Here is a 25,699-nt window from a genome sequence, read left to right on the forward strand (position 1 = left end):
AAAATACATGACTAATTTACCTTCTCATCATTGTCCAACCCATGACCATGATTGTCTCCATTGAGTTCATCACAGACAGGGCATTAAACTCTACTCTTCCTCCCTAATTCTTAATATAAGGAAAAATAGATGTCAATTTAATGGTACTTAACTGTTGATTCAGCCAACATAATTATTTTATGCTCTGTAAATTCCAACAATATTCAGTGATGTGGAATGAGCCTATTTACACTAATGAAGGGGCTATAACTATTAAGAAAAAAAATCAGTACACTGTCTTCACAAAACATCACCTCACTGCTAAGTAATGGTTGTGATTAAACAGGCTATATTTAAAATGCTGAATTTTATAGATAAGCAACTACTTTGAAATAAGCTACTGATTTCTCAGCTATAGTAAATAGCTACTGTCAGACTCATTTTCGTAGTTATCCATGGTAATGATAATTGAGCTGTATGAATGTGGATTAAGTTATTGAACAAATACAGCAACTAATAACTTTTTATGTAATATTATTTATGCCAAGAGATGTTTAGGATTTTCACCCATCTTCAATTGGTGTAATCTTCATGAATACTATGTCTTTGCTTGTTGCAGTTTGAACATTGCAGCTGCCTTTGTTCCTGCAACTTGCAGCTTCTTGTTTCACATTTATGTTCATATTACACAGTTTTAGCTTCAGTGATGCACATGTGCAGTGCAGCATTCACCATGTGATGAATGCTGTACTGCGTCAGTAAATCAGTGTATCTAAAAGGTAGTTACATGTGTAGGAAATAACTCATAATTATTATACTACTCATGAAAGGAAGAACAGGTGGAAACAAGTACAAATAACATACCTTCGGAATAACCATCAGAGGTTAGAAAAGACTTAGAAAGTTAAAATTAACGAAGCATGCACACACACACACACACACACACACACACACACACACACACACACACACACGCACACACACACACACACACAGAGAGAGAGAGAGAGAGAGAGAGAGAGAGAGAGAGAGAGAGAGAGAGAGAGAGAGAAAGTCAGTTTGTGTAATTAACTATTTGACAGACAAAAACATAACTATGTTTATTGTACTGTACCGATGGAATTGAAGAGCTTCCTGAGTGTTCCTAAGGATAGACACTTCTTCCGTTCCAAGATATAAGATACCCCGCTAAACACAAAGCTGAGTCCCCACATCACAAGATATGGCAGAGCTGACAGCAGACTGTTCTGAAAAGATTTTTCATGATAGCACAAGACTCACTTTTGAGAGAAGCAGTAATTGTGAAGTTCTCTAGTGATGTGAACTTACTGATTGGATGTTGAAACCCAGTACTCTATCCATATAAGTGGGCATCTGCGTCAATAAAGTCCAGAATCCCCAGTTTTGTGTGCAGTGAGCTATTATGAGAGATATCATTGGTGGAGAAGTGAATATGGCCTTCCATGGTGTGGGCAGCTTCTGTAAGCACATCAGAAATTTACAGTATTATGCAATATTAAGCTGAATGTGAGATCTCCATTCTGTTGTGATTCTGTTTCTACTGCTGCAGTAGAGAGTCTGAAAACAATAGTAAACAGATAAAAATCACCTGGACACAAATAAACAACAAAGGCTACTATGAAAATAAGAGTGAAACAATATTAGAAGTAGTGATATAAGGGTACTGAACATTAAATAAAAAATAAAAGCAAATAAGAAACATGACATATCTGGAGAAATAGAACTAAGATACTGAAAGAAGGAAAATCTGTGTTATTTCTTTGTCATTTCAACAGATTTTTCAGAAATTAAAATATCATTTATTACTTTTTTGTGGCTACATACCTGAAGGAACTATGTGAAAACTAATGCATCTAAATCATAGTTTTTTGTATGTTCATTGTTTCTCTGCCAACTCCACTTGCAAATTTTGTAGTGGTGTCTACATTGTTTTCATTGATCAGTACTGTTGCATTTACCACACCATATTCCCAACCTAAACTGGATCCACTAGCACCTTCCTACAACTTGTCTGTTATTTTACATTTATTGGATACACCATGACCAATGTACTTCTGTTTAGTCACCATTGTGAAGGACACAATAACAGCATGCTTGATTAAATGAACATTATACACAAACATGAAAAATATGCAAACAGACAGAGGGACTGGCCAGTACATACCTTAGTTCAGTACAGCTGGCAGCTATAAAAAAATTCAACAAAAATAAATAATAAACATAGCTTTTAGAAACTTATTCTTCATCAGGGAGGAGAGAACTGGGAAGAAATAGAAAGAAAGGAAAGTTGATCTATGTCACTCAGAATATGTATTATGAGGTAACAAAGGATAAGTAAGCAAAGACAAAATAAAGTGTCAAAGGGAAATCAAAGATAGTACATTGTAAGTACTGTGCTAGTTTCAAAGCAAAGATAGCTGAATAATACTAAGTAAGAAGAGAAAGATACCAATGTAAATGGACATACAGTGACCACATGTCAGTTGATAGATGGCGTGTTGGTTTGCATGTGGCCCTGCCTTAAATGATATATGTTTTGCCAGTGGTGGGCTGGAGTAGCTGGTTATGGGGGGATGCAGGTGGCAGGTTTTGCAGTGGTGTCAGTTACAGTGGTAGGAACCTGCAGTTAGGGAAGGTGGTTTGGGAATATCATAAGATTCGACAAGGATGTGGTCAGGCTGGTCCTCTTTATGGAATTTTGGTAATAGGTAGAAGGTACAGGTGTGTGGTTCAGGTGGAGTTAGTAGATCTGTGGAGGCAGTTGTCAGGCCTTGTGAGAGGTGTAAGGTTTTTAGGATTTTCTCTATCCCAGCCTACATCTACATCCATACTCTGCAAGCCACCTGATGGTGTGTGGCTGAGGGTATTTTGAGTACCTCTATCGATTCTCCCTTCTATTCCAGTCTCGTATTGTTCGTGGAAAGAAAGATTGTTGGTATGCCTCTGTGTCTCTCTGATTTTATCCTCATGGTCTCTTTGCGAGACATACATAGGAGGGAGCAATATACTGCTTGACTCCTTGGTGAAGGTATGTTCTCGAAACTTCAAGAAAAGCCCGTATAGAGCTACTGAGCGTCTCTCTTGCAGAATCTTCCACCGGAGTTTATCTCTAACCTCCATAATGCTTTTGCAATTACTAAATGATCCTGTAATGAAGCACGCTGCTCTGTTGGATCTTCTCTATCTCTTCCATCAACCCTATCTGGTACAGGTCCCACACCGGTGAGCGGTATTCAAGCAGTGGGCAAACAAGTGTACTGTAACCTACTTCCTTTGTTTTCCTTAGGATTCTTCCAATGAATCTCAGTCTCGCATCTGCTTTACCGACGATTAATTTTATATGGTCATTCCATTTTAAATCACTCCTAATGCGTACTTCCAGATAATTTATGGAATTAACTGGTTCTAGTTGCTGACCTAGATGGAGGGAATGAGGTCTCGTGGAACAGTTCTGCAGGTTGAGTTTTCTCTCTATACAAACATCACACAAATCATGGTCCTCTGCCTTTGAGCTCTACCTCTCCCAACACCTACCTGAATGCCTTCTGATAACCTCATTTCTTTCGTCACTTACTAACTTCATCCTCACCTTTAATTACTTCATTTCTTTTGATCAGACTTACAAACAAATTAGGAGGACAGCAATGGGAACCAGGATGGTGCCACCCTGTGCTAACCTTTTTATGGGCCTCATTGAAGAGGCACTCCTTAAGACCCAGCTGTTGCATCCCCTGGCTTGATATAGGTTTACTGATGACATGTTTGTGGTTTGGGATCATGGTGAAGAAAACTTCATTAACTTACTTCAAAATCTCAACTCCTTTTCTAACCTTGATTTCACATGGTCCTTCTCCAGAACCCAGGACACCTTCTTGGATGTTGACCATCTCATTGAGGCTCACATCCAATCCCTTGTGCATATCATATCCACAAACAAACAGCAGTAGCTCCACTTTGACGGCTACTATCTTTTCCACATCAAATTCTCCCTTCTTTACAGCCTAGGTATCTGTGTTAAACTTATCTATTCCAGTCACAAATCCCTCAAAAGCTACATCAATAACCTTTCTAATGCTTTCCTCTCTGACAATTACCCTGCAGGCCCTGTCCATAAGTACATCTCCTGAGAAGTTTACTCCTCTCCTTCTGGCAACTATGTTCCTACCTCCAGGCCACACAGAAGCATCCCCTTCATCACCCAGTACCAACCTAGCCTTGAATGCCTCAACACATTGCTCTGCCAGAGCTATAACTTTCTCAAGTTGAGCCTGAAATGAGATCATCCTTCCAAATATCCTTCTCACACCACCAATAGTGGCCTTTCATAGTCCTCCTAACCTCTGCTACAGCCTTGTCAAAGTGTATGACATTCCCAAACCACCTTCCATACCTAAAGGTTCCTATCCCTGTAACCTACCCCACTGCAAAATCTGTCCCATGCACCCCCCCCCCCCCCCCCCACAACCACCTACTCCAACCCCAGTATTGACAAAACATGTACAATTCAAGGCAGGGTCACATGTGGAACAACACATCTTTTTTCAGCTGGTGTGTGTTCACTGTGCAGTCTTCTACATAGTTATGACAACCCCAAAACTGTCTGAGCTAATGAAAGGGGGATGATCAATACACAGTGGCGAAGCATGCCCTCCAGTATAACTCTTGTGACCTAGGAGCCTGCTGCTCCACAGGAAGCATTTGGATCCACCCAGTCAACACGAGTCCTTCAGAGCCACACAGATGGGAACTTGCTCTCCAAGATACCCTTTCATATTGCCACCCCCTGGACTCAACCTAAATTAACCTACTCTATCCTCCTCTTTGGTCATTTACTCATTTATTTACTTTTCATTTTTCATCTTATCATTTTTCATCTTTTTCCATTAGTTATTTAATTTATCACGCTATCTTTCTCTTCTTACTTACTATCATTCATCTATCTTCTGTGCTTTGAAGTTGGCGCATTATTTATGATGCACTATCTTTGACTTCCCACTCACACCCTTTACTCCATCTTTGCATACCTTTCCCTTGTTACCTTACAAGCTAGGTTGTGAGTGACCTACACCCACTTTCCCTTCTTTCCCTTTCTTCCCTCCCTCCTCTCCAATGAAGGAACAAGTTTCTGAAAGATAGATTTTTTAAATTTATTTTTGTTGGCTTTTTTTGTGTGACTGTCAGCTGTTCTGAAACTCTCATAGGCGGAGATTCAGGTGTCAACATAGAAGAGCAATAATGATGTTGGCATGGACTGGGAAACTGCCAAACTACCAGCTGCATGGAGTGCATACAAATTTGAATTTGCTAACTGGAACTCTTTTAGTTAACTGATGTTTCAGCAGATCAAAGTTTGGATAATTAATGCTCTGCAGATGTGATATTAAAACAGGGATTGTGTGCACATACATTATCTAAGACTTTAATTAATTGTTTTGAGAAATGCATAGTACAGACTGTACAGTAACGTATTTTTTACAAAGGTAGTTTGTAAAGTTCTTGGAATGGAATAGAAAAAAGATATACCTCAGTGAAACCTCAATTGTAGTCTTCCTAGACACTAATTCATGATCTTGGAATGGAATGGAAAGACACAACTTACCTCAGTGAAACTTCCACTGTAGTCTCCCTGTACACTAATTCATGTTGTCCAATGCCTTGATCCCATCTCGAAAAAAAAAAAAAAAAAAAAAAAAAAGGTTCAAATGACTCTGAGCACTATGCGACTTAACTTCTCAGGTCATCAGTTGCCTAGAACTTAGAACTAATTAAACCTAACTAACATAAGGACATCACACACATCCATGCCCAAGGCAGGATTCGAACCTGCGGCCGTAGCGATCGCTCGGTTCCAGACTGTAGCACCTAGAACCGCACGGCCACTCCGGCCGGCCCCATCTCGAAAATTAGGTTCCTCCAGGCCTGCAAAAAACCCTTCAACTTCAGCTTTCAGTTATTTGTTTGAAGAGAATCTGCATCCACTGAGGATAATTTTGAGCCGTGGGAAGAAATGAAAGTCTGGTGGAGCGAAACCAGGTGAATAAAATGGGCATGGCATCAATTTTTCTTAGTTAATGTATTTTTGCTATGGTAATGATCTTTGTGTGCAAGTACACATAGTCTTCAGAATGAGATTTTTACTCTGCAGTGGAGTGTGTGCTGATATGAAACTTACTGGCAGATTAAAACTGTGTGCCGGACTGAGACTTGAACTCAGGACCTTTGCCTTTTGCAGGCAGGAGAGCTTCCGTAAAGTTTGGAAGGTAGGAGACAAGATACTGGCAGAAGTAAAGCTGTGAGGACGATGAGTGAGTCATGCTTGGGTAGCCTCGATGGTAGAGCACTTGCCTGCGAAAGGCAAAGGTCCTGAGTTCAAGTCTCGGTCCAGCACACAGTTTTACTCTGCCAGTAAGTTTCACATTGTCTTAATGGAAGGTGACTTGCTTCCTTGCCAAATAGGGTAGTTGGTCCAGGATATTAGCTCAGTATTGTGCCATAATTGTCTGACCAGTGAGAAAATAGTCAATCAGGGGAATCCTTTTGGCATCCCAGAAAACGGACGCCTTGACCTTTCAGGATGACCATAATAACTTTGTTTTCTTTAGTGCTGATGAATCAACTAATGTTTTGTCTCTGGGATATAGTAGTGGATCAGAGTTGCATGTGTGATCACAAACCAGCCCAAAAAAATGTTTTTAGTTGTTCTGAAAATCCATCAAACATTCTGATGTGTTTCTGATGGTTTCTCATATCCAGTTCCACAGTTGGAATGTGGTATGCTCATTCACATGACATCCCTACAGCTTCATAAATTTCTCACACTTTCAGTCAGTGAGCCTCCATGACCGTTTTGTGCACTTTTGCAATAATTTCTGGGATAGTGGCAGGTCTTGGCTGATCACTAAGCAGATCGTCATCTAAGCTGTCCTGACCAAATTTAAACTCATTTGTTTACTAGGCAACAGCTGAATATGAAAGTGCAGAGCCCCCAGTGTTTTCTAAAAATTGGCATGAATTTTCTTATCTTTTATATCTTTCTTTATGAAGTACTTAATCACTGCTTGAATCTTGATTTTTTTTTCTACCAGGAAAGAAAAGAGAGATGTTCACATCACAGATCTCTACCAGAGCACCGATGCATCCTGTATTTACTCTTAAAGGATGACATACTATTACATGGTAATCCATTTGTGCTAATGCTGACTTCAGATAGTGATTCCATGAACTTCTCAAACTGCCCTCATATTTTTAAAACCAGTTTTGATCCTCAATGACCATCTAGCTAAGAAGGAAAACAATAAAGACTCCTTATGCCATACATAACTCCGTGTAAGATGAACTACTTGAGTTCAATCAAACTAATATAGTACATCAAAAAGAACTAAATTTTCAGAAATAAAGCACTGTGACCCAATCAGTGGCAGAGGAGCTATCCCCCTGCCATTGGATCGACCACAGCATTTCACTTTTCAAAAATTTTTTTTTTTTTACACTATAAATTTGACTGTACTTAAGTATTTCCTCTTACATGGAATTATGCAGGACATGTGAAGTCTTTGTTGTTTTCTTTTTTTACCTGCACGAGGGTCAAGGGCTGAAATCAGTTGTAATAAATAACAAATACAATAAGCACTGTGGTATGCATTTCTCAAAATATATTTCTACTGCTAAGTGTCACCTGAAAAATTGTATAATTAAGTTATTGGCTTACCTCTTTACCATGAGCAGTTTGTGCTAATGATTTTTCAATATAAATTCTCTCCACTCTGGAAATGTATTTGTGCTTTGCAGGAGTGTCTGCTCCCAAAATAAAATACAATAGTGACCATGCCACAGCCACTCCACCAAATACATAGAAAATGGAAGGCCAACCCATATTGCTATTTGCTAAGAGGCCAGACGCAGGCATCGCAATCACTGTTCCCAGTTGAGAACCTATGTGAAAAGAATCAGTCAGTTAAATTATATATAATACTATTAAGCTATAACAGTTAAACAGGAGTCATAGGAAAGATTTGGTAGGACACACAATTTAGAATTTGCAGTATTTTCCCCAGCATTCTTTGATGTTAAAGGTTCCCAAATTGTACTTGTCTGGTTAATTTCTATTTATTTATTTATTTACACAGAAGTGCCAAAGAAACTGGTATGGGCATGCATATTGTAGTACAGAGATACGTAAACAGGCAGAATATGGCGCTATGGTCAGCAACACCTATATAAGACAACAGGTGTCTGGCACAGTTGTTAGATCAGTTACTGCTGCCACAATGGCAGGTTATCAAGATTTAAGTGAGTTTGAGTGCGGTGATATAGTTGACGCGTGAGCAACGGGACACAGCATCTCCGAGGTAGTGATGAAGTGAGGATTTTCCAATGTGACCATTACAAAAATGTACCGTGAATACCAGGAATCTTGTAAAACATTAAATCTCTGACATCGCTGCAACTGGAAAAAGATCCTGCAATAATGGGACCAACAACAACTGAAGAGAATCATTCAACGTGACAGAAGTGCAACCCTTCTGCAAATTGCTGTAGATTTCAATGCTGGGCCATCAACAAATGTCCGTGTGTGAACCATTCAATGAAACATCACTGATATGGGCTTTTGGAGCCAAAGGCCCACTCATGTACCCTTGATGAGTGCACGACACAAAGCTATACGCCTCACCTTGGCCCATCAGCACTGACATAGGACTGTTCGTGACTGGAAACATGGTTGGATGAGTCTTGTTTCAAATTGTGTTGAGTTGATGGATGTGTAAGAGTAAGGAGACAATCTCATGAATCCATGGACCATGCATGTCAGCATGGGGGGGGGGGGGGGGGGGGGGGGGTGTTCAAGCTGGTGAAGGCTCTGTAATGGTGTGGGGCGTGTGCAGTTGGAATGATATGAGACACATGATACATACAGATATCACCCTGACAGGTGACACATGTGTAGGCATTCTGTCTGATCACCTGCATCCATTCATGTCCATTGTGCATTCCAACAGACTTGGGAAATTCCAGCAAGACAATGTAACTCCCCACATGCCCAGAATTGCTACAGAGTGGCTCCAGGAACATTTTTCTGAATTTAAACACTTTTGCTGGCCACAAAACTCCCCAGACATGAAAATTATTGAACACATCTGGGATACCATGCAATGTGCTGTTCAGAAGAGATCTCCACCACCTTGTACTCTTACAGATTTATGGACAGCCCTGCAGGATTCATGATGTCAATTCCTTCCAGCACTACGTAAGACATTAGTTGAGTCCATGCCACAGCATGTTGCAGCATTTCTGCATGGTCGCAGGGTCCCTACACACTGTCAGGTAGGATTACCAGGTTCTTTGGCTCTTCAGTGTATTATTAGTCTGCAGGCAGTTTTCAGGCTAAGTAAGACAATGTCCACAACTGCATCCATATATTATTGGTAAACAACAAAAAGCTTATATTATTCTTTCAATGCTTGAATATTATTTGACATACCTGAGATGGTAAAAACACTTAAAGTGATGTATACATACAGGTGAAAAGACATTTTTCAAATAACATGTGAATTTACAGTTAAACATCTCAAGACTCTTCAGAAACACAGGGAAAGAAGCTATTACATTAAACCTAAATTGTAAGATCAGTTGCAGTGTGGCTCAATGGCACAAGGAGTAAGTATCCGACTACATGCTCAAAAATCTGGAGTTCAGTCCTCTGTTAGTCTTGGATTTTTGCTTCCTTCACCTTCGGCAATGTGTTGTTAACGTGTGAAATGCCAAACTGCTCCATGGTTCAGGGTCTATTTAAAACTATATTCCCATATAACTGCCTCAGAAAGTCAAGAGAACAGAAACATACCTAGTAAAGCACAATATCAAACTGACCTTCAGGCCGAAGACAGCTTTAGTTTACTTGCATGCAGGATGCTGTGATTTTCTTATTCTAACATTATAATCAGGCGTTTCATTTTAGCAATAGTACATCATCTCAGTCAGTCTCTCTCTCTCTCTCTCTCTCTCTCTCTCTCTCTCTCTCTCTCTCTCTCTCTCTCTCTCTCTCTCTGTCTGTCTCTCTTTCTCTTTTATTAGACTGCAACTGTCTAATGCCATATTGTGGTCTGTTAAGGAAAGTTAGTTCACTATTTAGAAATCTATTCAGTTATTTTTGTATTTCGTTCAGTTTGTTACATATTTATTTATTCTTTCAGGGGTCACAATCAGAATGATATATGATTTGTCATCATAAGACAATGAAAATAAATATCTCCGATATACATACACACAAAATAAACATGTATGTTTATGAAATACAACAGGTTGTCAACAGTGGTCTTGCTGAAAGAATCAATCTGGCATTTGTTAAAAATGTTTTAGGAAGTCCGCAAAAAGTCTAAATCAGGATGGCAGGATAGAGAGAACTCCATGCTCCCAAATATGAAGTCAGTGTCTTAACAATTGCACTGCCTCATTTGGTTGGTCTCTGTCACACAGTGTTTTCTTGGTCACATAATTTATGCAAAATATCATATAATAAAGTGTAAACCCTGAAAGAAAATCCTCAGATGTGTCAGGCTTAGCAGGCCAGCAGATGAGAAAAAAGTTGTTATTGCTTTCAGTAAAAGAATGAGCCTCAGATTAAAAATACGTAATGTAGACAGCACTTCTTATACCACTGGAATGAATGATGGCTCTTCACAGCCTGAAGAAAAACCAAGGAAAGCAAGAAGATACACTAAACAAGAACAGGAAACTAGAACCCAACAAAAAAACAAAAATAAGTTGAGAGTGGGAACATTAAATGTAATAACCTTTACAGGAAAGACTGTAGAGATTGTAGACATGATGGAGATGAGAAAGATTCATATCCTTGGATTGAGTGAGACCAAGTGGAAGGGAAAAAACTCTAAATTGCTGAGAGGTGGGTACAAATTATACTGGCAGGGGCACAATAAAGAGGTAAAAAATGGAATGGGGTTTGTGTTTCACAAAGGCATTGACCCAGTTACAGATATTGTAAGTGAAACGATAATTAGAACAAGACTGAACTTGGGAAAGAATAGTTTTACTCTACTCCAAGTGTATGCACCTCAGCAAGGGTGCAGTGAGGAAGAAAAAATGAAATTCCTTGAAGATCCGGAAGACCAAGTAAGAGAAGATATCATTATGGTAATTGGGGATCTGAGCGCTCTGATTGGCATGGTTAGAGATGGATACAAGGAAGTGATGGGCCCTTTTGGATACGGATGATGAAATGTTGCGGGTGAAGAAATTTTAAATCTGTGCATAAAGAATCATCTTTCAGTGAAGAATACATTCTTCAAGAAACAAGATAGCCATAAGATTACTAGAGATGGCTGGGATGGCAAATCTAAGACAGTTATAGACTATATATTAACAGACAAATTAATTGGAGGAAAAGTAAGGGACACTAAAGTCATACCAAGTGAGCACTTGGATAGTGACCACAGGTTACTAGTAGCTGATCTAAATTATAAGATCAAAAGTTTGAACGCTGTACAAAGAATGCCAAAAATTAGGGAGTGGAAGTTGAAAGAAGAAGAAAATAATAAAAGTTTCCAAAATATAGTAGCACAAAAATGGTCAAAAAATGAAAGGGTAGTGCAAAGGAAGAGTGGAACCTATTTAAAACATCAATAATTAATGGTGCTGTGCAGATATGCGGCAAAACAAAGGGTAAAGTGAAAGTTAAAGAAACCAGTTGGTGGAACGACAGAGTAAAGAACACAATTAAAAAACATAATACGGCAAAGAGAAACATGGAGTTTGAAAAAAGAAATCAGAACCAGGGGCTGGTGCCAAAAGATGAACACAAGCTGGCAACACTGGAGAAGGAATACCAACTAAAGAAACTCCAAGAAAAAAGAAAATTGTGAAAGATGAAAAGGAGAAGAGTTCAGAAATATTCACCCAGAAACTAGAGCAGGATAGCAAAGGGAACCAAAAACTGCTATATGGGTTATTGAAAAGTAAAAGATCTGATAGAGAAGACATAAAAGCGATTGAAACAGAGTATGGGGATATTATCAGGGACAGGGAAGGTATCAGAGAAGAGATGAAGAATTATTTTGAAATCTTACTGAATTGGGAAGGTGCACAAAAAAGTGACACCAAAGTCATTGAATTAGAGGAGGAGTGGGATCCAATCTCTTTGTTGTTGTTGTTGTTGTGGTGTTCAGTCCTGAAACTGGTTTGATGCAGATCTCCATGCTACTGTATGCTGTGCAAGCTGCTTCATCTCCCAGTACTTACTGCAACCTACATCCTTCTGAATCTGCTTAGTGTATTCATCTCTTGGTCTCCCTCTACGATTTTTACCCTCCACACTGCCCTCCAATGCTAAATTTGTGATCCCTTGATGCCTCAGAACATGCCCTACCAACCGGTCTCTTCTTCTAGTCAGGTTGTGCCACAAACTCCTCTTCTCCCCTATTCTATTCAATACCTCCTCATTTGTTGCGAAACTGAGAATTTCCTGAAACAGATGAAAAGGGGAAAGCAGCTGGAGTAGATGAGCTGACAGCAGATGTGATTAAAACCGCAGGAATCCGTAGAGTGCAATGGTTACACCAGATGCTGGGGGTGATATGGAAAGAAAACAAAGTGCCAGATGAATGGAAAAAAGAATTATAATACCATTGTTCAAGAAAGGTGACAGATGGAAATGCACCAACTATCGAGGAACCACACTGTTATCACACTGCCTTAAGATAATGGAAAAGGTCATAGAAAAAAGATTGTGGAAAATTCTAGAACACCAATTAGAGGACAACAGCATGGGTTCAAAACTAATAGGGGAACAATAGATCTCATTTTCTCCCTCGTCGCGTGGGGTAGCCTTGCAGTCTTAGGCGCCTTGCCACGGTTCGAGCAGCTGCCTCCGTCGGAGATTCGAGTCCTCCCTTGGGCATGGCTGTTTGTGTTGTCCTTAGCACAAGTTAGTTTAAGTTAGATTAAGTAGTGTATAAGCCTAGAGACCGATGACCTCAGCAGTTTGGTCCCATAGAACTTACCACAAATTTCCAATTTTCTCCCTCTGTCAGTTAATGAAGAAGTATTGGGAAAAAGGAAAGGACTTGATAGCAGTATTCATGGATTTGGAAAAAGCACATGATAGTGTACCAAGGGATAAAATATGGAAATGCTTGAGAAAACATAATGTTCCTTATTAATTAATGAAAGAAGTCCAGATGCTGTACGATGGTTGTGAGAGCAGTGTACAAGTAGGACATGGAAGATGATTTAAGACAAAGAGAGGTGTTCAGCAAGGCAGTTCACTCTCCCTTTTATTCTTCATTACACTTATGGACACAATCATGAAAGAAATCAAGGAAGAAGAAAATGAAGATCTCAGTGCTTTTGTTTTTGCTGATGACATTGTCATTTGGGCACAGACAGAAATGGAGGTTCGGAGGAGACTAGATTACTGGAACACAAAATTAAAAAAAAAATCAAGTTAACTGTGAATAGGAACAAGACAGTGGCAGTGGATATGAGCAGGACACCTATACCTTGTAACATCATACTGGAGGGGGAGAAGGTTGAATGTGTGAAAAGCTTTAATTATCTGGGTAGCATCATATCATGTGATGGAAGTTCCAAACTAGAAATTTTAAACAGAATAACAAAAGGATCCTAGCTTTTTCCACCAAGTAAGAAATCTAATCTGGGAAAAGGAAGTCCCTCTAAGAGCCAAATAGACCATGTATAAAACTTATCTCCTGTCAATCGTGATGTATAGTCTAGAGGACTGTGACATAAATAAGAGAGCAGAGAGTCAAATACAAGCATGTGAAATGAAGTTCCTTAGGTCAGCTCTACAAAAAACTAGGAGAGACAGAGCCAGGAATAATTATGTAAGGAGACACCTGCAGGTGACATTGTCTACAGAGGAGAGGATGAGTGCTTTGAGATTGAAGTGGTTTGATCATGTGAAGCGAATGCACACGACTCAAACTCCATGCCAGTATTTGGAGATGGAGGTACCAGGAAGAAGACCAATTAGGCAGCCTAGAAAGGGATGGATAGACCAGGTTAAGGAAGATCTCAAGAGGAGAGGAGTAACATGGGTTATAGTGGAGAAGGAAAAGCTATACCAGGACAGAAACCAATGGAGGCTTATCGTTCACCAAGTTCCTATCTGGCTCACTGGAAGGAAATCCTGATGATGATGATGATTATGTCGTTAACAATTTCACTGCCTCATTTGGTTGGTCTCTGTCACACAGTGTTTTCTCAGTCACATAATTTATGCCAAATGTCATATCATCATTCATTTCTCCATGTCTTCTCTTCAGTTCATCTGGAATAATGAGTCAGCATGCAACGGTTGCTTCATCAGGAAAGAGGGAAGGAGAGGGAAAGACGAAAGGATGTGGGTTTTAAGGGAGAGGGTAAGGAGTCATTCCAATCCCAGGAGCAGAAAGAATTACCTTAGGGGGGAAAAGGGACAGGTATACACTCGCACACACACACATATCCATCCGCACATACACAGACACAAGCAGACATTTGTAAAGGCAAAGCCACTCCTGCATCTGTGCAGCACGCTGATGCCCATGCTGAGGCAGCACCTGGACCTAGTGCTGCCTGCCGTGCCAGAATGAAACCTCTGCGGTTCTTTGACCACACCACGTATGCACATTCACCAGTCTCCCCCAGGCAACCCAGCTCCAATTTGCAGATGCCCTCTGATGCCATCGCCTCTCAGGTCGAGCCAGCACTTGCCTGCAGCGCTGCCTGCTGCACTGCATCCTAACCACCTTAGCTTGCTGACCATGCCACGCCACTACCTTGGTCAGGCAACTCAGATCCAGACACAGCTGACATTGGACGTCATTTTTTTTGCTTGGCACACCACCTTCCATGCAGCCTGTGCTGACACACTCTCAATCAGTCACTCCACCCCGCATGATGGTTTTGTCTTCTCAGCCATCAACACATTAACACTACACCCAGTCCTCTCGTTAGTCAGTGCTCCAGAGGTCTACCCCCTGACTACATCCACTTGGCGAAGGCAGGAGTGGATGAGTATTTACAAGCTGGCATCATTTACCCATCATACAGCAGCTGGGCCTCACCCATCTGCCTCATCCCTAAGAAGGACAGTTTGTGAGGACTATCATGCCCTCAGTGCTCATACAGTCAGGGACAATTACCCAATCCCTAACATTCATGACTTCACAAACTATCTTGCTGATGCTAAAGTGTTCAGTGTAATTGACTGTAAGAAGGTGTATCTGCAGATACTGATGTACAAAGATGACTTTCACACAACTGCCATAATCACACCTTTTGGATTGTTTGGTTCCTTTTTATGCCTAAAAAACACTGCACAAACCTTGAAATGCTTTATAGACAGCCCACTTTTCAAATTTTCATTTTGTTACACGTATCTGAACGATATTCTCATTTTTTCGCCAGGCATGGACTCACACTTCACCCACCTCAGACTAGTTCTTTGTGCTCTCAAAGTCAATGGTGTAGTGGTCAACACTGACAAATGTCAACTGTGGCACAAGTCACCTTTTTGGGCCATGCCGTTTTCTCAGGATAGTCAATTTCTATCACCATCACTCCCCTGTCCATCACTGCTGACAATAGCAATTTAGCGACAGCAGCTGTCCTTTAGCAAGAAATCAACAGCTCCAATCAACCCTTGCACTTCTTCTCCCATAAGCTGTTTAATGCAAAGCACACCCCATGTTCAGCTTGCAACCAGGAGCTACTGCCCGTTTGTGAGGCGGTGTGGTATTTCACAGACAATATCAAAGGATGTCCCCTTGTCATTCACATCGGGCACCAGTCCCTAGCCAGTGCTACCAATAGCCTGTGCCTCCGCCATTACCATCTCGCAATTTACTATGGACATCCGTGTCACGTGAAATGCGCAGACAACTTAGTCACTGACTGCTTGCCATGCGTTGGTGCCATCTTGTCCAAGATCAACTTCAACAAGCTCTTGAAGCTCAGCAGGACAAGCCTGAGCTACAGGACCTCTTAAACAATGCCTCCACCACCTTCATCATTTAGCCTAAGTTTATTCCCTGTTCAACCTACCCTATCCTCTGCAACATATACCTGAGATGCACACACCCACTTGTCCCACAACATTTCTGCAGAATTATTTTCAACCTGTTTCACAACCTCGCCCATCCCAGTGTCAAACCTATTACTTGCCTTTTAACTTTTATATACTTTTTTTTTAATACTTTGGCCGCCTGTTAGCGAGACTGCAAGTAGTGGACGAGGGCCTGTGAACTGTGCCAGTGATGTAAAACCACATGGCACACTTAGCCCCTGATAGGCACCTTCCAGATACTGAAGGGACATTTCCAATGCATTCGTGTGGACCTGTGGATCTGGTCAGTGCCCTTCCCCCATCCAGCAACTACCACTACCTCCTCTCCACTGACCGGGTAACATGCTGGGTAGAGGCGACCCCCATCCAAGACATCACTGGTGAAATGGATGCCATTGAGTTTCAGCTGCCCCCTGCCTCCATAACCACAGACCAAGGTATGCAATTTGAGTCCTCACTGTTTGCCAAGCACTGTAAACAATGCAATATTAACCACTGCCTACCATCCTCAAGCTAATGTGCTTGTCAAGAAGTGGTATTGCAGCCTAAAGGCTCCTCTTATGTGCCACAAGGGCTGACTGGACTGATTCACTCCCATGGACACTGCTGGGTCCCACATGGCACATAAACAAGACCTCAGTGCCTCACTAGCCAGGTTTTATATGGGGAGACACCATCCCTCCCCAGTGATTTCATCTCTTCTAACCACCCCCATATGCCAACCCTGCTTCCCATCTTGATTGACAGTGTGTGGTGTCACATTGCCAAACTTCACGTTCCCCCCTCCTCCCTACTATAATTTTCACCTCCAAAGGCCTTCCCACACATGACCATGCCATTCTGCATGATAATACTGTCCACACTGCACTCCAGCCCCAATGTGGCCCCAACACCTATGACATTATGCTTAATGGCAAGCTAGTCAAGTGCTCCAGCAACTGACTGAAACCTGCCCCCTGTGTCTGCGTCCTCTCCTTTCCAGATGCTACTCAGTTTCTGCTGCTCCTACCTGGAGGATCTTAGCCTCACGATTACAGGCAAGGAGCTGGTAGTCACAGGGATCCATGAAGACTGCATGAGATAACTGGAGTCCCAGGTACACTATTTCTGAGAAGTTCTCACCTCACTTGATAACGTCAGTGCTGCAACTGTGCACATGCAGTTCACTGATGATGGCCACCTGGCCATCTCCACTACTTGCCTGCCCCTCCAGGCAGGGAGTTCCTCACAGACCCACCAAATACACAAGTACTGGAGGGAGACATTTTCCTCATCTCTCCCTCTCATGCTCACCCGCGTAAGCCATGCTATCCGTGCACCCCCTCCCCCCCCCCCCCGCCCCCCCCCCCCCCACATTTCCATGTCAATCATCTCTATACCCTGCTCCAGACCACACTAGCCTGCACTACAGCACTACAGACTCCTGGTCATTGCTTCCACACCGTGCTCTGTGGGAACTTTAGCATCTCTTGCCAGAGAAAGTGACTCACAGTCTTATCTCTGATTGTTGATGGAAGCAGTGGAGTTTTCTCTGTGACTCAAGTGTGTTATGTTGTGTCTCCTTGTATGTACTGAGTTTCTATAAAATAATGTGTGCTGTGTACTCCATACCACTGTGCTATCTATAATTCACTATCACTATGTACGGAGTTCCACACACTGTGAGATTTACCCACTTTCACAACAATTTCTGAGTTACAGTGTTGTCTAGTGATAGGAAAGAGCTGTACTGGTATGGTTACTTACTAATGTGATTAATGTTTTAAAAATTAATCATGGTCAAGCTGTTGGGGTGATTAAAATTACTAAGTTGGAAAATAAGCTTACAAATCCATACTGCAGACAGACACACAATCCAGAATGTCAGTGTGATTATTTTTGGGGGCTTGGCAACAAGTGAATTAATAAAACAACAAATATGACCCTATATACTAGCATCCTTATATTAGAACCTTCACTTTCCAAGTCATGATGATACAAGTACTGAACAGTGTGGAACAGTAAAGGGCAGGATGCTGTGGATGGCAAGAGTCAAAGCACACTCATAATCATTATTATCAGCCATAGATCACCCATTGCCAAGTAAAGCCCCTCTGCAGACCACTCCAGGCCCTATGACCTTGAGCTATGGTAATGCTGCAAGCCATAGGTTTTTATATGTATAAATTAATAAGAGAGAGCAAAGGCTGAGCTGAGTGACATCTAGCTGACATACATGGTGGCTGTATAAAGTGAGACATATGCTGGAAGGAAGGCTGGGACAGCTGAGCCACAGATGGCTGTCCAACTGCTTACAGGAAATCCCGCATTGTTAAACACACCATATGGACGATCGCTGGCAGGCAGCATGCTCACAGGATGAGTTTATGAGCGTATCTAACACTAAATTATATATTCACAAAAAAGAAAAACAAAAAATCACAATAGAATGACAATCCCAATAAAGATCTCACTACTTATGTACCACACTGAATTTAGTAATGTTGTTGAGATTATATATGTTGTTTATGAAAAGAAATGTTCATGACTGCATTCTTTCTACAATCGAATGACATGTCATACAAAGGAGAATGAAGATAGCTATAGAAAGAGACTATGTGACATACTGTTACTCTAAAAGAGGAATTAGTTATAAACAAAAATATCCCACTACAATGGTTGTGTGCCAAAACAGGAAGTCCATCACAATTATAAAACAACTTAGCCTCTGAATAAATAGTTTATATTATTGTCATTTATTAGTATAATGCAATTGTGCAGAGGTGTGTTGTTACTTGTTGTGAGTTATCATGAACAACTGTATTGATATTTATATGTGACTGTTACTCAACCGACTGTACGAACTAGATAAATGTGGGGAATTAAATGACATTAGCGAGTTAGAGTACTGGACCGAGACATTGCACAAGTAAAACATTACCTGTGTAGAAACTGATTGTTTGCTTGGGCTGCTGTAATATTCATGTTTAATTATTTTGAATGCTAGTTTCAGTATGATCACCAATTGAGAGAATGTTTGTTGAATGTAATAAAACTTAGTTGAGTCAAAACTTGTATCAGGATACATCATTGTCCACATGGATCATTCCCAAATTCTCATTTGATGTTCCATATTGTGCTGTAAATTGCTCGTTGACTGTTCAGGAGGCTGGATTGTTGTTATTGAATTTATATTTGGCTCATACAAGTGTGACTGCCCACTAGTCCAAAAGTTGCGCTACTGAATGTAGTAAATGGTTGTGTGCCTGCCCACTGGTAGTTGTACAAGAGACATAGCTATTGGTTGCTCTCACCATAGTGTCATCAGCTGTAGAATGTAATGCTGCACTGCATTACTTTAGCCAAAGTGCATGTACCAGTAGTGCTGTGTAGTTAACATATAGGTGAATATAAACAATGTTTTCTGAAGTAATTTGTGTCCCAGGAGTAATCATTCAGAATCAACTAACTCTACACAAGATTCCTGCAATGCTATGAGTGAATACTAAAGCTGTACCACCTGATGATGCATCATTATGTCAACTGAAACTGGTAATGAGAAATAAGAATTCTACCAACACAAAAAGTGACTGTTTGCAGTCATTACTCAAAACCTCAGTTCATTACAGTTACAGTGTTCACCCTGCATAATGGATGAAAGACCTACCATTCTTACTGCCACTTTTAATGGTTTTTTATTTCCTCAACTGAAGTTTTCTATATTTGTTTCCATTTACTTTTCATTTTTATCCACACTTTATGGTTAAACCGTCTAGAACTGTTCATGCTAATAGCATTAATCATGCAGTAACTGACACATTTATTGCAATACTGCTAAATCTGTTCCATATATGAAACTCAGTTTTTACTTTCAAGCGGTTCGGACTATTATGTTTTGCTACAACCTATGTCTAGACCAATACTCTATGGAACACTATGAAATGTGCACAGGAGAGTATTTCCCACTTATCACATATTAAGATGTTTTTCTTTCCATTTGCATATGGAATGTGGGAAGAATGGCTGCTTTGCTGCCACTGGGCAAACTAATAGTTTTAATCTCGTCATCAAGGTTCTTGCAGGAATTATGTGTAAGGGGCTGTAGCACAAGTGCTGCCTACATGACATCTCATGGGAAAAAACCTTTGGTAACAACCCACAGACTGAAAGCCTGGCACAGCTGACTGAAGTAGGCAGTTTAAAACACAAAAGTAATCTTCTGAGATATCACTTTATTCCTGACTTTTCCATGAACTCTCCTGCATAGACATGATGTTTAAATGTAAGTATTTGATGACTTCAACAAATGCTAACTGTCTTAGACAGCTTGTAATACATTACATGATCACATTCTTTAATAAAATACCTGATACTGGGTGTATTTTTTGTATTTACATCATTTTTCTCACAGAATATGTTTCATTGAGCTACAGTGAGCTGTAGTTAAATGTGCTCATAACATTTTATATTTATTTTCTGTTGATTTCAGGTTAGTTTTCATAACACATTGTGTTTCAGTAATAGGTGGTTGTCAATAGAAGAAATGCATTGTTTCAATAGCCTTTCATTTAATTTTTTTATTTTAAATTTCTGCAATATATGCAGAAATGTAAACAATGATGTAAAATTACTGTGAAAATACTAGTACTAAATTTTTAATGGATTTGTATGGAATATTAGAAGTGTAGCTTCACAAACATTTATATAATTCGTTAGCTATTTTTGGATATTGTTTTTCCAAATATTAAGATTGAAATTAACTCACACAAAAATCTTTCAGTAGTGAAAGGGGACTGGTCAGTTGGCCTCTTCAGTTTGACACCAGTGTCTGTGTTCAGTTACCCAGACTTTCATTAATAAGGTCAGCTTCCATATATCAATTTTATTTATGGAAGTAGAAACAATTTTTTTCACTAAAACAAATCATGCATTGTCCCAGTCCAATAAAATATTACTAAGATGAGAAGAGAAATGGAGTGCAAATTTTAATTTGATCTGTCATTAATTTGTTCATACAGACTTTTCTGTCATCTTTGTCCCAACAACAAATGAAAAATATTTACCAGCATATACAATTGTTGCCGAGCGACCATTCTCATCTGGTGGAACCCACCTAGCCAGCAGTGCGTGGACAGATGGGTAGATGCATCCCTGTAATTGGAGAAAAGAAACTAGAGAATTTCCATAATTATATTTCATAATTTTCATCAATAAATAAAGACAAAACAACACTGTTACATGTTTTCCTGTAAAACTGTTATACTTACAGAGCTTGAATATCTACATTGATATAGACTTTGTGAGGTTTCAGAAATTCCAGAAACAGATGCAGCTAACAGGACATATTTATTACTGAAAATTATGCAGACTTCATTTTATATTGATCATACTTCACCCAAATCATTTAAGACACTTCCTAATAATAGTTTCTTGCTTGTGAACGTATCTATAAGAAATGAAAAGTAAGAAGTAGAATAGCTTTCTTCACAGAGATGCTAATAAGCCTGTTGCAGACACATAAAATATTTTGCAATAAGATCTGAACTTTCTGAAATTTAGATTGTAACATCTAGATATCAATTGAAAGGCAATCTTTATTTAACATTTCAACTCATAAAACGATTTCAGTTTCGATAATGTAAAACATTTAAGAAATTTGTACCTCTGTGCATGTCTTCTGCTTTTGTGGAAGTATGAGGCCTGGTTAAGGTGCTTCCACTGTAAGAGGCAGGCATTCACCGCACAGTGCTGTTCTCCCCATAAAGGTCTATACTGGAGCCAGGCTTACTTTCCCTCCCGCTTTTTCATTTTATTTCATTTTTCTCCTCACTTTTGCAACTAATTTAGGGACATTATATAGCATAAATTAAACACACTGCAGACCGTACATAGAAACAATGGAAACAAATCAAAACTGTTATGTTATGGGCCACAAGCGTTGTCTGCAATTATTGTCTGTTACAGTTAGCACTTGAGGTAGCAGAACAATGTGACAACTGTGAACAGAACGAAAGGTGTGAACAAGCCCATTGTCTGATTGATGATTGCTATGGTAGCTGTCCTGTAAACAACTAGCCATCAATGACTTCGTTATTCTGATTCTGATATAATTGTGCAGAATGCGATCACATAAAACAGAATGTTACATAAAACTGAAGTCATACTCCAAGCTTCCTGCTGATTACCACCTTGCAAATCTGGACATCTGAAAATACTTCATGAAGTTTATAAAACGATTGTTTTAAATGGGTTGTTGCAAAAAGACCAAACTGTCACACTGTAACCCAGCCCAGACCTCAGGCTACATTGCAGGTCTGTCTATAACCACATCCACTTTTCTCCAACCCTCCATTTGTGTCACTAGTTCGTGCATATTCAAGCGTTTGCTGTTCCTAACTTTCCTTCGGTCTAGACAAATATACAAGTTTTAGCCCAACTCTAATGTAATGAATTAAAGTAAAACAAGGACCGCAAAAATATTACTAGGTGAGCTAGACTGTCACTAATCTTAATTGATATGATAAGCTGTTAGACTCTGGGGGTATTCTGATTATCCATTTTGCTAAAGCGACCTACATTTTTTTTACAGACCAATATCCCTGATTTCGATCTGCAGCAGAATCTTTGAACATATTCTCAGTTCGAATATAATAAACTTTCTTCTGACTGAGAAGCTTAGTCAATGAAGCAGCGTGGTTTTAGAAAGCATTGCTCTGCGAAACTCAGCTTGCCCTTTTCTCACATGATATACTATGAACAATGAATGATGGGAAACAGCCAGATTTCATATTTCTAGACTTCAGGAAGGCATTTAACACGGTGTCCCATTGCAGGCTGTTAACGAAGGTACAGCCGGCCGAAGTGGCCGTGCGGTTCTAGGCGCTGCAGTCTGGAGCCGCGAGACCGCTACGGTCGCAGGTTCGAATCCTGCCTCGGGCATGGATGTGCGTGATATCCTTAGGTTGGTTAGGTTTAACTAGTTCTAAGTTCTAGGGGACTAATGACCTCAGAAGTTGAGTCCCAAAGTGCTCAGAGCCATTGTTGAACGAAGGTACAAGCATATATAAGATCAAAGATATGTGAGTGGCTCGAAGACTTCTTAAGTAATAGAACTCAATATGTTGTCCTCAACAGCGAGTGTTCATCAGAGACAAGTGTATCGTTAGGAGTGCCCCAAGGAAGTATGGTAGGACCACTGTTGTTCTCTATATACATAAATGATTTGGCGGATAGGGTGGGTAGCAATACGTGGTAGTTTGCTGATGATGCAGTGGTGTACGGTAAGGTGTTGAAGTTGAGCAGGAAGATACAAGACGAATTAGACAAAATTTCCAGTTGGTGTGATGAATGTCAGTTAGCTCTAAATGTGGAAAAATGGGGATGAGTACTAGTGTCCTGCTTGACACAGTCACGTCGTTTAAATATCAGGGCGTAGCATTGGAAAGCGATATGAAATGAAACGAGCGTGTGAGAACTGTGGTAGGGAAGGCGAATGGTAGACCTCGGTTTACTGGGAGAATTTTAGGAAAGAGTGGTTCACCTGTCAGAGAGACTGCGTATAGGACGTTGGTGGGACCTATTCTTGAGTACTGCTCGAGTGTTTGTGATCCGTATCAGGTCGGATTGAAGGAAGACATCGAAGAAATTCAGAGGCGGACTGCTAGATTTGTTACTTGTAGGCTCGAACAACAAGCGTTACAGAGATGCTTTGGGAAGTTAAATGGCAATCCCTGGAGGGAAGACGGCGATCTTTTCGAGCAACATTATTGAGAAAATTTAGAGAACCGGCATTTGAAGCTGACCGCCAAACGACTCTACTACCGCCAACGTACATTGTGCTTAAGGACAACTAAGATAAGATACGAGAAATTAGAGCGTATACGAAGGCATATAGATAGTTGTTTTTCCCTCCCTCTATTTGCGAATGGAACAGGAAAGGAAATGCCTATTAGTGGTACATGCAACCCTCCGCCACGCACCGTAAGGCGGCTTGCGGAGAGATGTAGATATAGACGTAGATCTTTCGGTACCAGAGTATATCAATACGCGATTTTTAAATGGGCATTTTTAACTTCGTAAATCAAGTTATCTCTTATCAGTGGTATTAAAGGGAAATTTGCAATAATGCACAGCAGATTGGAGTGGAACTGAACATGTAAATAATACTCTCATACAAACTTTTATTCATCAAGTGTGGTGTAATAAAACAGGTCACTGACAAACTAGCAGACTTTAGTCGAGAGATCCGCTTAGCAGTTTTTGGACTGGAAAAGGTCTTTGATAAAGCCAATGGGGAAAATGGTGGAGCATAATGACCAAAAGAGGGTGCGGCACCCATTCTACTTAATAAATGCTTTACGAAACCTATACGAAAACTTAGCAATGATGTTAGATATAAATAGAGAGCGGGGTAGGTCAGGGATGTGCATTTGCCCTATGCTTTTTAATATACGTGTACAGGATGTTTCAAAAGTGATGGTCAATAATTCACACATGGAAAGTACAGGCCAAAAATAGCTAAAAAGCTCCAATAAACATGGGTTCGCAAACCAACCGTTGCCGAGGTATCACATTAATTCGAGTTGGGAACCAATTGATAAAGCCCTGGATACCGCGGTATCTGCGTTGGTATCTCACGATTTGGGATCGATTATCTGTTTGTTCATTCATGCGCCAACTACACTTCCCCTTGCACCGTCGTGCACTGTGCCGTTACGACCTCACAAGCAGTTACGAACGTGGACAGAGATTACACCAATGAAGAGAACGCTGACATGCACTTCACGTATGACAAAGCGAATGGCAGTGCCCTTGAGGCTGTGCGATTGTATGAAGAAGCTTTTCCTCTTCGCAGGCTGCCTGACAAGCGTATATTTAGCGGGGTACATCAGCGCCCTAGAGAAACCGGGAGATTCGCACACCATGTACGAGAAGATCGATCCAGATCCATAACATCCGATGTTGAGGACAGGATGTTAGGCATTGTACACGAAAGTCTGAGTACTTTAACAAAGAGGATCGCTACCCAAGAATGTGTCCTGAGTCATAGCAGTGTGTGGCGGATTTTACATCGGCAAGTACTCTATCCATATCATCTCCAGCGAGTACAAGCCCTCAACAATGCGGACTTCCCTCCTAGAGAGAATTTGTCAATGAGTGCAACAAGAGTGTACGCTGAATACTCTGTTTGTAAGCAGTATTCTGTTCACGGATGCGGCTGAATTTACCCGTGACAGTATTTGTAACTACATCTACATCTACATTTATAATCCGCAAGCCACCCAACGGTGTGTGGCGGAGGGCACTTTACGTGCCACTGTCATTACCTCCCTTTCCTGTTCCAGTCGCGTATGGTTCGCGGGAAGAACGACTGCCGGAAAGCCTCCGTGCGCGCTCGAATCTCTAATTTTACATTCGTGATCTCCTCGGGAGGTATAAGTAGGGGGAAGCAATATATTCGACATCTCATCCAGAAACGCACCCTTTCGAAACTTGGACAGCAAGCTACACCGCGATGCAGAGCGCCTCTCTTGAAGAGTCTGCCACTTGAGTTTGCTAAACATCTCCGTAACGCTATCACGCTTGCCAAATAACCCTGTGACGAAACGCGCCGCTCTTCTTTGGATTTTCTCTATCTCC

At 40.6% G+C, this 25,699-nt stretch overlaps 1 protein-coding gene across 1 annotated transcript in view; it reads right to left on the reverse strand.

The window, feature by feature from the left end:
• Window positions 1-25,699, reverse strand: part of LOC124798829 (putative inorganic phosphate cotransporter) — a 166,509-nt gene that overhangs the window by 35,814 nt on the left and 104,996 nt on the right. The window contains exons 4-7 of the mRNA XM_047262363.1: window positions 21,124-21,211; window positions 7,709-7,932; window positions 1,309-1,458; window positions 1,094-1,226 (exon numbers count right to left, since the gene is read on the reverse strand). Of these exons, the coding sequence (XP_047118319.1) occupies window positions 1,094-1,226; window positions 1,309-1,458; window positions 7,709-7,932; window positions 21,124-21,211 (595 nt within the window). The remainder of the gene's footprint in view (window positions 1-1,093; window positions 1,227-1,308; window positions 1,459-7,708; window positions 7,933-21,123; window positions 21,212-25,699) is intronic.

Source organism: Schistocerca piceifrons, chromosome 1 (genome assembly GCF_021461385.2).
Source record: "Schistocerca piceifrons isolate TAMUIC-IGC-003096 chromosome 1, iqSchPice1.1, whole genome shotgun sequence".
NCBI classification, from domain to species: Eukaryota; Metazoa; Arthropoda; class Insecta; order Orthoptera; family Acrididae; genus Schistocerca; species Schistocerca piceifrons.